Genomic DNA, 16,421 nt, shown 5'->3' on the forward strand with positions numbered 1-16,421 from the left:
TACTGAAAATTACAAATTTATCTTGTGGTATGTTTTTAATTGTAACTGTAGGCCACATTACATAGAATTCTACAGTGAAAATAGAAGTATTTAGCAGCAAAAACAATTGGCTTATTTCATTAGATGAAATTACAGCAAATCTTACACCAGTTAAAAGTTCAATATCAGTGTAGGTTACAGATACTAACTTTAGATACTAATCCACCCCAGAAATGTTATCAGATTTTCAACAGTTTATTCATTTAGTTATTTAGAAGACATTTACAGTACTGTAGATATGCTAACAGAAAAATGTAATGGAGGAGTTCCTTCGGGTGGCAAATTTGTGGATTAATCAAAATGTGAAGATGACAGTTTAGAAACTCTAATATAAAGAAAATAACTTGTTAAATTTGTAATGACTTAATTTGAAGTTTTGGCAGTCAGGATATGCCTTATTAACAGTAACACCTTTTTGTAAGTATTGTTTGTAAATAAAAAAAATATATTTTCATGTAATAGGATGTTTTAAAACTTGTATTAAACTTTTCATAAAAAGCAAAAACATGATATTTCTAAGAATGAGTTCATAAATACATATCTTTGGTTATATAGCGGTCCTCCCGTATTTGCGGGGAATGCGTACCAGACCCTCCGCAAATGTTTAGAACACACGAATAGTTGGAACCCCTATGTAAACGCTGAAAACAGCTTATTTTGGTAAGTAAAACTCACACACAATTTTTATACCTGGTTTTTTTAATAGTTTTATCACAAAAAGTGGTGCATTTTATGATGAAATTGATATAAAACCAGGAATTTCTGGATATTTCTCATAGAAAAATACTACGGATAAGCGAATTTTCAGCTAATAAGGAGTAGATATGGTCCAGAGAGAAATCCACAAATCCGCGAGTCTGCGAATCAAGAGTACGCAAATACGGGTTGCCTACTGTAGTTAAAAACCTATTTTGTTTTCAACAATATTTGTGAGAAAATATGTGATACAGTACATATTCAGCAATGGTTGTACAATACTTATTATGAAAATTAAGTTTTGTAAAGCTGCCAGAATTTAATTGTTTAATGTTATTTAACTTGGTAATGCATATGACTTTTATACTACCATTACTTATTTTAAGTTAACATATGTTTACTGTATTGATAGACTATGATTTATTCTTCTGTTTACAATTTAACACCTAAAAATGAAAACATCCAAGGATATATATTAACTAATTGTCTTTCTCTCTCTTACAACAGCGAAAGCAGACAGTAGTAGACCCACTTTCAGATGATGAAACACTTCAGAGACTTGCAGGGGAAACTGAACGTTTGAGTAAACTTGTAGAGGGTCTGGAAAGAAAATCTTTGAATGGGCCTACAAATCTTGACCTTAAATGGAAGGAACTATCAGATGTATTGGTTAGTTTATCTGAATTGATATTCAAGTGTTTTTCATTTACTAATATAAACATATACACTCATTATTATTTATATATATATATATATATAAATATATATATATGTATATGTATATGTATGTATGTATATATATGTATGTATGTACAGGCGGTCCCCGGGTTACGACAGGGGTTCCGTTCTTGAGACGTGTCGTAAGCCGAAAATCGTCGTAAGCCGGAACATCGTCAAAAATCCTAAGTACTTTGGGTGCATTGAAAACTATGTAAACTGCATTCTTATGGCATTTTCCATCAAAAAACCTTCAAATATTGATTATTTTGCATTTTTGGTGTCATATTTCATCTCCCAGATGAACGTTGTAGCCATCGTAACCCTGGAACATGCGTCGTAACCCTGGAACATGTGTCGTAACCCTGGAAATAACGTCTATTGACAAGCGTTGTAACCTCGGAACGTCGTAAGCCGACACCGTCGTAACCCTGGGACTGCCTGTATATATATATATATATATATATATATATATATATATATATATATATATATATTTTTTATATATCTATATATCTCTATTATATATATCTCTATATATCATAAATATTATATATATATAAATATATATATATATATACATATATATATATATATATATATATATCTATCTCTATATATCTATATATCTCTATCTCTATATATACTATATATATATATATATATATATATATATATATATATATATATATATATATATATATAAATATATATATATATATATATATATATAATATATATACATATATATATACGTATATATAAATACATATATATATATATATATATATATATATATATAGATATATATATATATATATATATATATATATATATATATACCTATATATATATATTATATATATATATCATATATATATATACTATATATATACATATATATATATATATATATATATATATATATATATATATATATATATATATATATATATATATATATATATATATAAAGATCTTTCAACGTTCAAATGCCCTTTACTTAGCAGATGAACTGACTTACATGAGGAAATGACAATACACGAAAGGTCATATAACTGACAGATTGGGATTATAAAAAGATTAGTACCTAGAATCCGACACCTGGAAGATGAGTAACCTTCCCAAACAAGCAAAAACATGGGTACAATTAAAAGTTTAAGACAATCTGCTCAGACACAAGGACAAGACAATTAAAGGATTATTATAGGTGACAGCTATTCAGAACTTTGGTAAACAAAAACATATTCACAATACTTATTCACAATACATAATAAACATACTTATACAACGAAGATATCTCTAAGGCAACTAATTTTTATTTAAGTCTGTAATTATATCTTTGATGTCATTCTTAAACATGTTACAAATACAAGGGTCTAAATGAAAAATGAAACAGCCCACAACTAATATTGAAATTACAATGAGAAGTAAGTTGTATTAATTATCTTGTCCTTGTGTCTGAGCAGATTGTCTTAAACTTTTAATTGTACCCATGTTTTTGCTTGTTTGGGAAGGTTACTCATCTTCCAGGTGTGTCGGATTCTAGGTACTAATCTCTTTATAATCCCTACCTCTCAGTTATACGACCTTTCATGTATTGTCATTTCCTCATGTAAGTCAGTTCATCTGCTAAGTAAAGGAAGTTTGAATATCGAAAGATCTTGCAGATACTCCGTTGTTTATTTTCCCTCGTGGCATATACCCTTATTTATGGATTTATCACATTCCTAACTTTCGTGATTCAGTTATACACACACACACACACATACACACATATATATATATATAGATAGATAGATACATATACATATATGTATGTATGTATGTATGTATGCTGTATGTTTACTGTCGTCAATTGTAGAGAAGAAAAATACAAGTAATATACTGTATATATGTACGTTATACATAGTATTGGCAATTGATGAGAGTAGTGTAGTATTGGCAATTGATGAGAGTAGTGTAAATAATCTTATGAATTAATTTAATTATGTCTCCATCTGGTTTGTAGTTAGCAAATGCAAGTTTTCATTTGTTATTCCACAAGCCCATTATACTTTTACATAGCCTGTGTGTTCATCTGCGAGGATTTTCAGGCACTTCCTCTCAAGAGAAAAAGAATAGTACTACTAAACTCCCTTGAGGGCTACATGCCCAGGTCTGCCTATCAGCAGTTGTCCATCATTTATTAACCAACCCAGCCATAGTTCTTAGTTAAGACTCAATTATGACTACAGAATTTTGTCAGCGATAGTCTCCCTTTGAGTGTTTGTGAACATACTCTAGCTCTAGCCTCTCTTTGGTAATAGACAGCAGTCAGAAGCATAGATTCATATGTTCCTCCAGTTCTGCTGGATTCTCATGTTCCTCCTTTTCCTCTTAGGTTTTGCAGACTATCTCTGCTAGTGGCATTTTTGTCCTGGCCCTTGCTTAAAGTGATTGTATTTTAGGTTAGCCTTTTTCATGTTAATCCTCATGTTGCAGTCCCAGTCTTTTTAGGAGTATTCAAAAAGATCAAAAGAGGTAATTCTAACAAGGCTCCGTATAGGACACACAAGATTCTCGCATGATCACTTGATGTCGACACCACATGCTGACCCAATGAAGTGTAATAGATGTCACATGACAGTGCAACATTTACTTGTTGAATGCCCAAATTGGACCCAACAGATCAATTTATCTACGGAATTCAAAAATGAAAAATATTCTTGCTGAAAGGAAAGATTTTTAAATTAACAATATCATAGATTTTAAAAATAAAACTGGTTTCTTAAATAAAGTCTAATGATTTTTTTTCTTCTCAGGATTAATCCCTGAGAACCAGCCCAAGGAGAGTCTACTTAAGACTCAGAGGTCTGGAAAAACTAAGCCCTATTAATAATAATCCTCACAATTGTATAAGAAGACTCCCCTTCTCCCAGAAGAAAGTAAATGGATTTTGAAATTTTACCTCCATAATGATGATAAAGCCAAGATTCTCATAGATTCAGTCACTAGGGAAAGGTTTGGCATCATACTGCAATGAACAAATGTTTGTGGAAGACTTTAAATGAACGGAAACTCATCCCAAGCCAGGTTATCTACCCAGGTCAACCACATGTTCAGTGGCATCATCAGTTATTTCACTCCCTTCATCCTTACAGGTGGAGGTTATCCAGGGTATCCTTGGAGAGAGAATATTTTTTTTTTTTTTGTGGGTGCGCATTAAATGTCAGGATATTTCCCTACATCTTTTACTAGTGTTTGTCAAGGAAAGCAGGCCATTTTCAGTGATTGGTGTCATAAAAGGGGTAGCTCTTGTGTTGGAGCCTCTTCAGATGATTGCAGACTTCATCTTTCTCCACTGAGACAAGGCCCTTTCAGTCTCTGAAGTGAAAGGCAATTGTTAGGCCTTATTTTAAGTATTTAAACTGTAGGGATTGGATCTCTCCACTTCTTGGCATTGTACATTCGATGAGAAATTTTGAACAGTCCTGACCTCCCACAGAACTTCACCCTAGGAAGTGGGATGTCTCTCTGATACTGCACAGTCTAACTGAATCACCTTATGAGCCCTTGTCTTCATCTTTGGACAGAGATTTAACACAGAAGACGTTTTCTTTTGGCTATGACTTCAGCAAAGAGAGTGGAGAATTGCAAGGTATTCTCCAAGATGTCTGCCCTCGGCTATTGTTTTCTTTCATCCCTCTATGTGGCCATAACTCAAAACCCTTGCATTCTTAATCACAGATTCAAGACTTTCTGTTTCTTCCCTATAGAATTTTGTAGGCAGTAATCCAGATGAGATGCTTCAGTGCCCTGTCCAAACTGTTGAGTACACTTGAAAAAGATTTGTACCTTGAGACCAGAATACAGAAGACTTTTCATTAGTACTGGCAGAGGAAATAAGGAAATGTCTAAGAGTACTATCCATCTGGCTTCATGAGTTCAGTAAGATACAGATGGGTGCATAATGAGCAACCAGTTCATTGCAGCATAGAATGCTTCTCCTTCGGTCATCCAGTACAATGGGGATATGACACGATAGATCATACCCTAACCCTCTACTTTGTATCAGTCAAATTGGATTCTTTTGCTTCTGGGATACCAGTACATAGTAATAGGCACAATATTTTGCCTGCTAACATGTCTCTCTCCACAGGAAGTGGTAAGCTTCTTTGGATGCTCTTTTTCCCTGCTGTTTAGATGTTACAGTCCATGACTTTACTTTTCTGGTCTCCTTACCAAATTTATAAGGGGTTCATGAGAAGAATGTTCCTTGCAAACTTCTTTTATCCAGGAATATATTCATCTAAAGAGTAATTCTCCACTTGAAAGATGAAAGTTTGTATATACTATATTCCCTCATGGAAAATAATAGATTTGTAAGGTAATGTATTTTTTAAAGTAATTTGCATAATACAAACCAATGCCTTTTAATGTATATCCCACCTCTACCACCCCACTGAGCCCCTGAGGCAAAAGATAAAGGATTCCCAGCTGTGAGCAAGAGTAGTGGTTCCTCACTCACTCGCTATTGACACTATACATACAGCTATACTTGTAACTACAGTATTTCATTCAGCCATTCAGCTATACCCAAGAGATATACTCCATGTAAAAGGCTCTGGTTTATGTACCTAGAAAGAATACCGATTACTAAAAAATAATTTCTCTTGAACTATAAACTTGAAAATAAATGAAAAGGCTAAACCTGGTGAATTGTGGTGATTTTCATTCCCAAAAAGAATGCCACATTTAAAAAGTTTTAACCTTTCTTCAGAGAGGTTATATACTTGTTTTACCCTTTCGTAATTTATGATTAACCCTTCAACGCCGACTGGACGTATTTTACGTTGACATTTTTTGTCTCTCGGGTGCCGACTGGACGTATTTTACGTCGACATACAAAAGTTTTTTTAAAAATTCGCGGAAAAATACTTTTAGGCCTACCAGCCGAAAACTCTTGAATCACAGGAATTTGGGGATATTTCTCATAGAGAAATACCGCGAATAGGCAAATTTTCCGTGAATAATGCGGGGAAATGTTCCAGAGAGAAATCCATTTTGAACATTATTACAATAAATGCCTGTAGATAATAATTATATAAACAGTTTCCTATGCACATGGATGCTAGTAGGTGACACATACATAAAAGATATAATCTGAAGATCACAGAAATGGTAAGTGAGAAGTGCATACGCAGTTCTAGCAAGTATAAAGGTAGTTTTCACAGTGGATAAAGAAATGGTGAAAGGAATATGCAGCAGTGGTATGGAGTTCTCATTAAAAAAGAAGCGTAAATATAGGACTAAAGAAAGTACAAAGAGCAGTTACGAGATGGGTACCACAGCTCAGAAATTTGAGCTATGAAGATACACTAGCAAAGATAGGACACAAGGCTTAACACTTTACTAATGTTAATGGCTTTTGGCATTTTGCTGGTTCAGCACAACATTGAGTGCCAGGTTTCTCTTACATTTAGCTGCTTTTACGAGCAAATCAGAGTTTCCTTTTCTGCCCTTTCCAATTGAGGCAACTCCTCTTGACATGCCAACTGGGTGTCTAGCAACTGATGTTGGTTGACAAGGTATTTTACCCCTGCCAGCTCCAGACAATGCTCCAGAAGAATGTAAAAAGCTATTTAGATTGTTAGTTGACTTCAATACCTTTCATTTCTTCATGAAAAAGCTTACACTATTGCAAGAAGTATTGCCTCCCAGTGTATGCAGTGTGTCAGAAACTTCTACTGCTGCTGCAAAATGGTCATTAGGCAGTGGTTCATTTTTAACTGAGCTGTCAAGTGGATCAATAGCCTTACTGGCCACCTCATTTTCAAAAGGAGGTATTGACACACTTCCACCTTCATGGAAGGAGATGCGCAAATATGCTACTAGAACTATCGTGCACTTCATGGAATATTTTAATTTCATCTGAAAAAATCCCACTGGTGGCAATTTTTCTGTTCCCCTCTTAGCCACTTAACCAGTGTTGAGTTTCTGATGTATTATGCTACACTTGAGGTAGATTCATAACAGCAGTCTCACCACAGCAATTTTGTGCTTGCAGACGCTGCCAGTATTGCCAAGCACACATGCCAATGGTGAGGTCTACATTATAGTATATATTCTTTTTAGTGTTACTCACTACAATAAATAAAAATTCATCAATTCTGGTAACATGTTCTGGTGGATAGTGGCCCCTCATTAATTTTTTAATTTTTAAAAATTTTATTTTGGTGTAAGGCTGCATCATAAATTATGCACTCCATCTCATGTTCAGTAGTGTTTTTTATCTGATTTTCCAGTACTTCCAATACATATTCAGTGTAGACATAACTCAAAAGCTAAATATTTGTGAGGAAAAAAAAAAGGTATAAATACGAAGTACCCAGTAAAAGTTTTTTCACTCCCTTGTGCCACTTGCCTGCATGTATGCACCAGTCTCGTATGGTAAGTGGATCTCTTTGGTGCGTATTTACACTTATAGATGAAGCTCATGTAATTTCTCTTACAAAAAGTGTCCTTCAGTGTCATTGCCTCCTCTTCGGGTTTTAGCATTTGTTCTTGTTGCCAGCGGTTTGTTGTGTCTTCCAGGATAATGTTATCGAATCCATCATCTACATAATCAAGGGATCTCATTGTTGCCATGCTACTTGGAACCAGAACCAACAGTCAGTCACCACGTGAAAGATCTATCTTTGTGGTTTAGTTGAAAGAAACTTGAAAATTGGAATTCCATCCCAAGCTCTGCTTTTATTTTTACTTGATGATGATGTTAGTACTCGGACTCCGAGGAATGTGTCTTTGCATCGCCAACTCCTTTCTGATTATTTTAGACAATTTTAGATAATTACCGAAAGAAAAATTATAAATGAGCAATTAAAGTTATATGAATAGTACAAATATTATTTGTATATGAAACAACATACCACATTATTATGATCAATTCGTGTAATTTTCATGGGCATGCCAACCTTTCAGGTTCTAATGGAAAAACATGCATTTTCTCTAAACAAACTTTGGCTAGCATGATATTGCAATGAATCTATGAATAATATTGATTTATATAGCAAAATATGTATACGTACTGCTATTGTAAATATGGATATACATCAACTGTCATGTTGACATAACATAAAAATAATAAAAAGTTAACAAAATCAGCGAACATCTGGGAGAAGAATGAATGGCATAGTGAGTGAGCAGTACGTAAAAATGGCAACAGATGGCAGCATGTGGAAGCCTAATGCGTCATCTGCAAAAGAAGCCTATAAAGCACAGCAAAAGTTTATTGAATATAAGTAGAAGCAAAACAACCAAGAGAATTTTATATTCCTTGTTTAAATATATCAGCTTAAATTGTGAAGAACAGTGCTTTTGTTTGTGCAGATGCTGAGCTTCAACTGCGCAGGACAGCCAACCATCACCAGATTCAAATGATTTCATGTTTATATAACATAAAAATAATAAACATAACAAAATAAGCTAATGACTTGGAGAAGAATGAAGTGGGCAGTATTGCGGAGCGAAATGCGTTGTCTGTAAGGAAAGTGAGATATCTATGCCCACAGTGGCCATAGTGGCGGAGTCTGGCCGAACGTTGAGTGCACTTTGGGAATATGCGGCCCGGTTACATGCTGGGCCCCGGAGGGAGCGTTTCCGAGTGTACAAAAACCGAGGAACTCTACGATAACCAAGACAAATTTTCGGACAATAAAAGTCTACGAAAACTGAAACGTACAAAATGGGAGGCATACGAAAACCGAGGTTCCACTGTATTTTTTTTATTATAAAGAAGAGTTGAAAGTTTTTAAAAAATAACTAAATCAGTATTGAAGTACTTTTTAATTATTTAATGTGGATATTTATGACATAAGGGTGATTTTTCATATTTTTTATTTTTGGGATAGTATTTGTTGGAAGTAACTGTTATGTTTTACATTTTTATATGTTAAGAAACAATATGAAAGTTTACAGTTAAGGAACAATATGAAAGTTTACAGTTAAGGGTATCGGCGGCCTGTAATTTTGGCGAAATTGGCTCAAATTCGTGAAAATTAGTTATCGTCATATTTCCATACATCTGGGTCCCGGCCATTGCCTCACGTAAGATAATATCAATACAAAGCTTTTTAAATGGTTTAAAGGCCAATTTAAAGGCCACATCCAAGTAGAGAATTAAAGGTCTGGTTAGGGGTGGTTTTACTATTTCATTTTCCATTCATTCTTTAAGTATTTGAGTTTCTTTTCATTGCATTTTGTTTCGTATGCCGTACAATATGTTTTCCTGATAAAGATGGCAACTTTTCCCATGACTGAATAACGCGAGCCACTTGTCTCGAGAGAGAATTCTTGTATTTTTTTTATGCAATCGTGTATTTGTTATTTTCAATCAATTGCAACACTTCCTCAGACTTTTAGACATCAATTGTGTATTATATATACTACTAACATGCCAAAAAAGAAGTTTAGTAAACGAAGGGAAGCAAGCTCTCATAATATCAAAACTTATCTTGAAACTTAAAGTATAGAGAGCTAATGTAGCTTCTGACATGTCGCCACCTGCCATGTGTGCTGAAGAGATGCTAAATACTTCCTATTACGAAGCTCCGAGGGAAATCTATTATTCCTTTGCACAAATATATCAAGATGATGATGATGATGGCACCGACGACTTTGTTTTGAAGTTATCTGATGATGAGGAGGGGGAGGAGGAAGAGAATGAGCATTTTCAAGATGTAATTGCTGTCCCTGATGTAGCAGGTGATGTCAGTGTTTTATCAGGAGCCAACCTAGGGAGTTTTTTTTTTATTGAGAAGTTATATGACTGAAAAAGAAGACTTTCTGAGTGTAAGCAATGATGGGCAAATAGTTTCATTACCCTTGAGAGCTCTAAAAGACGCTTTTAGTTCGACGTATTGCGGGCAGTGTGACAGCAATATAACACTTAAAATTGATAAAAACAGTTTTGATGTTGACTTGAAACTAACGTGTAAGTGTGAGGTGTCATCTGAAAGTGTGAAAACAGAACATATCGGTGAAACAACAGCTTCATTTATATATCAAAACATATTGCTGCAATGGAACATAATATCGGCTATGCACCAAGTTCATTGCTGCCTATTATGAGAAAAACGACAAGAGAAAACCTGAAAGGCCTTCAGATGAAAGAGAGGACCAGGAAACGAAGGTCTGCTATGCATTCAAGAAAGCAAAAGAAGCAAAGAACATCAAAAGGAGGATATGAAGGAGGGGCTCATTAGCCTTCTAAAAACTTGGCAGCACAAGAGTAGTGTGGCGTTCTACGATAACCCCCCAAAAATAATATAAACTATTTTCTTTCAGTGATAAATGTTTTTTTTTTTTTAGAGGGAATAATATCTCTTATGAAAAAAGAAGGAAACAGACGCCATCTAGGCTTTCCCAAGAAACTTTATATGCTTTTGAAAGCAAAATAATTGGTTAGCAAACTTTAACTGCGTTTTTCTCAAAACATACATTTTCTACATTCAAATTCTAAAAACTCCCTTATTTATGAATGGATTTTAATAATCTAAAAAGCAATTGGAATAAAGATAGTGAGAGAACACATCGGCAGATTTATTTTTCTTGTTTTTCTCAAATTTTTTTTTTTACCAATATCTAATACATAATTTTAGGGTATTTTTTATTGAATTTTTTAAAATATATTTTTTAAATAGCACACATCACATATTGGATTTCTGAATTTGCCGTTTTATTTGATAGGTATTAAACTTTCTGCTATTACTTTTTTCTTTAAATTGAATGATAAATAAGGAAGGAGATACACTTTAAAAAACAAATAAAAAATGCTATGTTTTAAAGAAAAATATTTGTAAAAAAAAGAGTTTTTATCTAATTCACCTGAAATATTGTGTGCATCTTTAGTCAAACTAGAGGTAACACCTGTGCAAGTTTGAACACCGTCACTCAAAATTAACCCCCGACCCCGCCGATACCCTTAAATTCACACAAAGCTTACAAGACATGCACTTTGTTTATGAGAGGGAATACTGGTAATTATGCTGGAGAACTTTTCATTGGCCTCAAAATTGCTATACGTACATGCAATGGTCCTTTAAATTTCAAAACTGCATACATATTGAAGTGTTTGGTGTAACTTTTATTCTCAGAATAAGAATTAGAATTGAAAGATTTGAATTAAATTGCATAAAACCTAAATAGCTTTAAGGAAGGTTTGTTCTGTTTCAGGAAAAGGAATGTGGTGAATTAAAAGTATCTGTGGCAAGGTGTTATCCATTGAAGAACCGATTTGCTGATATCTTACCCTATGATCACACTCGTGTGAAGCTTCCATCAGCTAGGGATGATTATATTAATGCATCACATGTTCAGGTCAGTTAATCAGTAGCTGCTATAAGCTGTACCAAGTAAAGGTTGGAAGTATAAACAAATTCACATTTATTTGAGAAAATTTTTCTTCATTCTTATATCCTTTATCTTAACCTTATTCAATATATTTACAGATAAAGTCAACAGATCAAAGTTTTCCTTTAATATTGACACAAGCTCCAATGCCTGCAACATTTATAGACTTTTGGACCATGGTATGGGAACAACAAGTTGAGATTATTGTTTGCCTGAATTCGGAGGCTGAGGTAAGAAATTTAATCCCTATACTGTTAAGGGGAAGTTTAGGAAGTTCATATAGATTACAAAATATTGCCTTGATCTTTTTACTTTAGTATGCAAAGGATTAACCAAAAAATTTACTGAAATAACAAACATCCTCTTCCAGGGAATGTGAGAAATGCCCTTTCAAGATATTCCTCTTCTGTTTCTGAGAGCACAGCAAATCTATTCGATGTGTTGATTCCTTTTAGGGGATATTCATGTTTTCTGGCTGCTATCACTCTTCTGCCAACAGCTCTCTTGAATTCATTATTTTTATCCTTGTAAGCTTCTCTCTTTGTGCCTTGTCTAGTACTTGCTTCAGTTTCATTTCTGGTTCTGGTCTTTAGCAATTTTCTAATCTCCACTATGCTCTCACCGTTTTCTACTATGTCGTTGTTCAATTCCTGTTTTTCTTTCTTAAGGTTTGTAATTTCTCTTCGTAGGTTTCCAATTTCCTTTTCCATCCTGTCTTCTCTTCTGTTGCCTTTGCGTTTGTCCTTGTCAACTCCCTAAGTTCCTTTGCTAATTCTTCTACTTCCCTCCTCAATTTAGCTATCTCCTGTTCTTGCTTGTTGACAGGAGAGACAGACACTGAGACTACCTTGCAGAGAGAGAGAGAGAGAGAGAGAATACAGTATGTTAGATATCAAAAGATGGAAATTCATGATTTATGGGGGGGAGGGACCTTTACCTTACCTTACAGACCTTACATCTTGTTCGGGTTGCCCCAGGTCCCTCAGTGTGAGGCACCTCTAATGTCTCCCAGAGAGTTGCTAATGTATCTTCCGGTATATTTTGCATCTTCCAATCTTGGATGGTCTGGGATGCAGCCGAGATATTTGTCAAGCTTATTCTTAAACACATCTATGCTCACTCCTGATATATTCCTCTGATGAGCTGGTAACGCATTGAATAGACGCTGCTTTATTGATCCTGGCGCATAGTGGATTAATGTCCTGTGTGCTTTCCTTACTTTTCCTGGTATAGTTTTGGGGACTATTAATCTACCTCTGCTTGCTCTTTCTGATATTTTTAGCTCCATGATGTTTTCGGCAATTCCTTCTCTGTTTCCATGCCTGAATTATCATGTAGCGTTCTCTTCTCCTTTCTAAACTTATATAATTTTAAAAATTGTAGTCTTTCTCAGTAGTCAAGATCCTTAACTTCTATTCTAGCTGTAAAGGACCTTTGTACACTTCTTTTTTTCAATTTTTATCCTTTTATTTAATTAGTTTTAAATAGTGTGGGTACTAATATTGCAATATTCAAGTGGACTAACAGAACATAACATTTTATAAAGCATAATCATGCTGTTCTAGGCTTTTCTTGTTTTACGAAGTGTTTTGTAACGACATTTCACCCATTTTTTTGCCCTTTAACCTCTTTTTCTACTCCTTCCCTCCTTCTGCTTTTGCCGCCCCTTCCCCCTCCCCCTCCTCCCCCCTCCAACCCGCCCCCCCCTGCCTCCCTCCTCTCTCCTTCTTTGCTTCCTCCCCCCTCTCCCCTGCCCTCCTTCCCCCCTCCCCCCTCTTTAGAACTTCGCTCGCCACACCCTTTGCCCTTTACATTTGCCAATTAGAATGCATTTGAATCATTGCATTAACATGTTCCTATTCAACATCACACCAAGGTCTGTTTAACTGCTTCCGAATTTGTGATTGTCTTCCGCCCCATTTTTATTAGGTCCCCTATATGCATACGCTTCCTTCTCTATCTCCATAATTTAATTTTTGAGTTCAAATTTATCAGGAGTTAAATTCCATCCTTTTCATACAATCAACATTACCTGTCAGATAACTATACATAGCTAACGACTCCGTCGTCCCCGACAAGAAATTCAAAATTTTGCGCCACTCGCTACAAAGGCTATCAGGTGAATGTCTACCGGCCTGCCCTGGGCGGCAGGGACTAGGGAACCATTCCGTTCTTTTCTACTCATATATTTTCTGTAGTCCGGGATGGTATCAACATCGTTGCTGCCCACCGTATTGAACTGGAATTCGCTTTCTAAGCAATTGGATCATCTTTATTGTTGGACCTTTTGGGCGGTGACGTAACCATGGATAGTTGTTTTTTCGGCATTCGCTTACTGTGGAACTGACGATTTGGACTTTGCTTTTTTTGAATTTTTTCTTCAGAATGTTCTGGATTCAAGTCAAGTTGTTGTGTGAGAATGTGTGTGAATACTTAGGCTGGCAAGGTGGAGGATACCGAAATGCTTCCGGTTGATCCTCCACACTGTATGTTTCGCAAATGTAGGGGTTTTGATTGTTCTATTTCTAACACCTGTCATGGAAGTGTGAGACGGTTTCAATGTTGGAGGGAAATGGGAAGACTCTTAACTTCTTACTTGAAGAAGTTTATGAAAGGGATAGAGTCAGACAAGGGCTGCATCTAAGATGGCGGGGGTTAGTTAGTACAATGCCTATTGAGCCGTTTTGGATAATTCTTAAACTCTTCTCTTAATTATGTGATTCCTGTATCATTGGACCCTCACCTGGCCGTAGCATTCAGATTCGCAATCGGTAAATTGCTGATCTGAAGGCTACGCTTCTTCACCAGGATGAGAATCAAAAATGGCTACCAGGAAAGGTAAGGTACTGTGAAAGTGATTATTAGGTGAAGTGAGTGTCCCCAGTGTTGTGGAGGGGGCGTCTGACCGTCTCTGCGACGCTCCCAGGCCAGGCCTAGACCTCTTCCAAGCTCCACCCAAAGCCCAGAGGAGAAGGAAACGTCGAAAGCCTGTACGGGCAGTTGTGGAGAATTCCAGCCCCCCGGTCAGGCGTCCCCTTCAGACAGGTTGCTGTATATAGGACCAGCCTGCGCAGGACCCGATAATCGAAAAAGCGTCCTCAGAGAGTGCTTCTCTTTTTCGTTCCGATTCTCCCTCTCCTAAACGAGGGTTGGAAAAGTGGATTCGGACTTGTACCAAGGCCCCTGAAAAGGCACTGGAGAGATACCTGTTTTGGATTCAAGCCCAGAACGCTTTTCGGAAGAAGCGCCTCCTTCTATCAAGAAGGCGAAGATGGGTTTTTGCCCCGTCCATGATGGGGGCCAACACGCCTTTCGAGGTCTTCCCTCTCCCGTGTTCAAGAAGACGGCAGCGGAGAAAGCGTCCAAAGAGGATCATTTTGGCGGTGCTAGGAGCAGCATGTCCCGCCTTAGTAGGAAGTCCCTTTCGAAGGGAATCCTCCTCGTAAGAAAGCGACCAGAACTGCCAGGTCAAGGAAGACTCGTCTTCCTTCTCCCACCAGGAAGTGAGGCTCCTGTGAGAACGTGAGTCTTTTGAGAACTCAGATAGAGACTCGGTGGGAAGATTTTCGATTCGCAACCATCGGCAAGCGCGTCCGCGACCCAGCCAAGCGCGAGGCCGTCCTACAGACGAGAAGCGTTTCCTCCCTAAGGTTAAAGAAAAGGTCAGAACAAGCGAGAAACGCATTACAGACCAACCAGAGGTTATTCTCCCAGATCGGGATACGTCTGCCAGATCAGCAGCTTCAGCCGAGCGTGCGAGGTATTAACCAGGCGTGAGCATTTCCAGCCAACGCGTGAGGCTCCAGACAAGCATCTGTACCACGCAAGGATGTGGCAACCAGGGAAGACGCTGAGGACTTCAACAAGGCACGAAGGCGTCAGTCAGGCGCGAGAACTTTTGAGTAGGCGCGACGGACACCAGTCAGGCGCGAGGCGGCCAGCCCAAGTGCGAAGAGTCAGTCACGGCGCGAGAACGCCAGCCCAAGCCTGCCGAGGATCCTGCCAGGCGGGCGAGGCGACCAGCCAAGCGCGAGGAATCAAGCCAAGGCGGCGAAGGCGCCAGCCAGGTAGCGAGGCGGCCAGCCAAAGCTGCGAATGGAGCCAGCCCAAGGTACGAAGCAGACCAGTCAAGCATAGGAGTCCTCTGTACACTCTCTTAGTTAGCCCCTCTCCTATTAGGAGGTTTGTCTCCATCCAGTAGAGAGGTGGTTTGGACAGAAGGAAACCCAGAACGGGAAGTGGCCTCTCCTACTGATCCGATTATGGAAGAGGGACATCAGAGGACGGGAGTCTCACCGGTAAAGAAGGACTGTCGAACTTACAAAGTTTTGGACAGCTCTCCTTCTCCAGGAATACGAGGATGCTATTGATCCCTGCCGCTTCCCTCCTTCGCCTCTGTTCACTGTTTTCATGCTCCGTAAGACTCCGAAAATCGTCTGGCGTTTCTTGAAGATGAGACCGACCGATATTTCTATGAAGAGAGCTCTGCAAATCGCAGGGATAACTGGATGCTAACTAAGGAAAAGAGCTAGTTAGGACAGGTCTTTTTTGCATGCCTCCCCTCCCCTAGACCGTTA

The 16,421-nt window shown here is 37.2% G+C and overlaps 1 protein-coding gene across 2 annotated transcripts in view; it reads left to right on the forward strand.

Moving 5' to 3' along the window:
• LOC135197837 (tyrosine-protein phosphatase non-receptor type 23-like) overlaps nt 1–16,421 on the forward strand; it is a gene marked incomplete in the record, with an annotated part of 242,063 nt that overhangs the window by 151,426 nt on the left and 74,216 nt on the right. For both annotated transcript variants that reach the window (XM_064224997.1, XM_064224998.1), the window contains 3 exon segments: nt 1,243–1,404; nt 11,668–11,811; nt 11,943–12,074. In XM_064224997.1, coding sequence (XP_064081067.1) covers nt 1,243–1,404; nt 11,668–11,811; nt 11,943–12,074 — 438 coding nt within the window.

The sequence above is a fragment of the Macrobrachium nipponense genome, chromosome 21 (assembly GCF_015104395.2).
Source record: "Macrobrachium nipponense isolate FS-2020 chromosome 21, ASM1510439v2, whole genome shotgun sequence".
NCBI lineage: Eukaryota > Metazoa > Arthropoda > Malacostraca > Decapoda > Palaemonidae > Macrobrachium > Macrobrachium nipponense.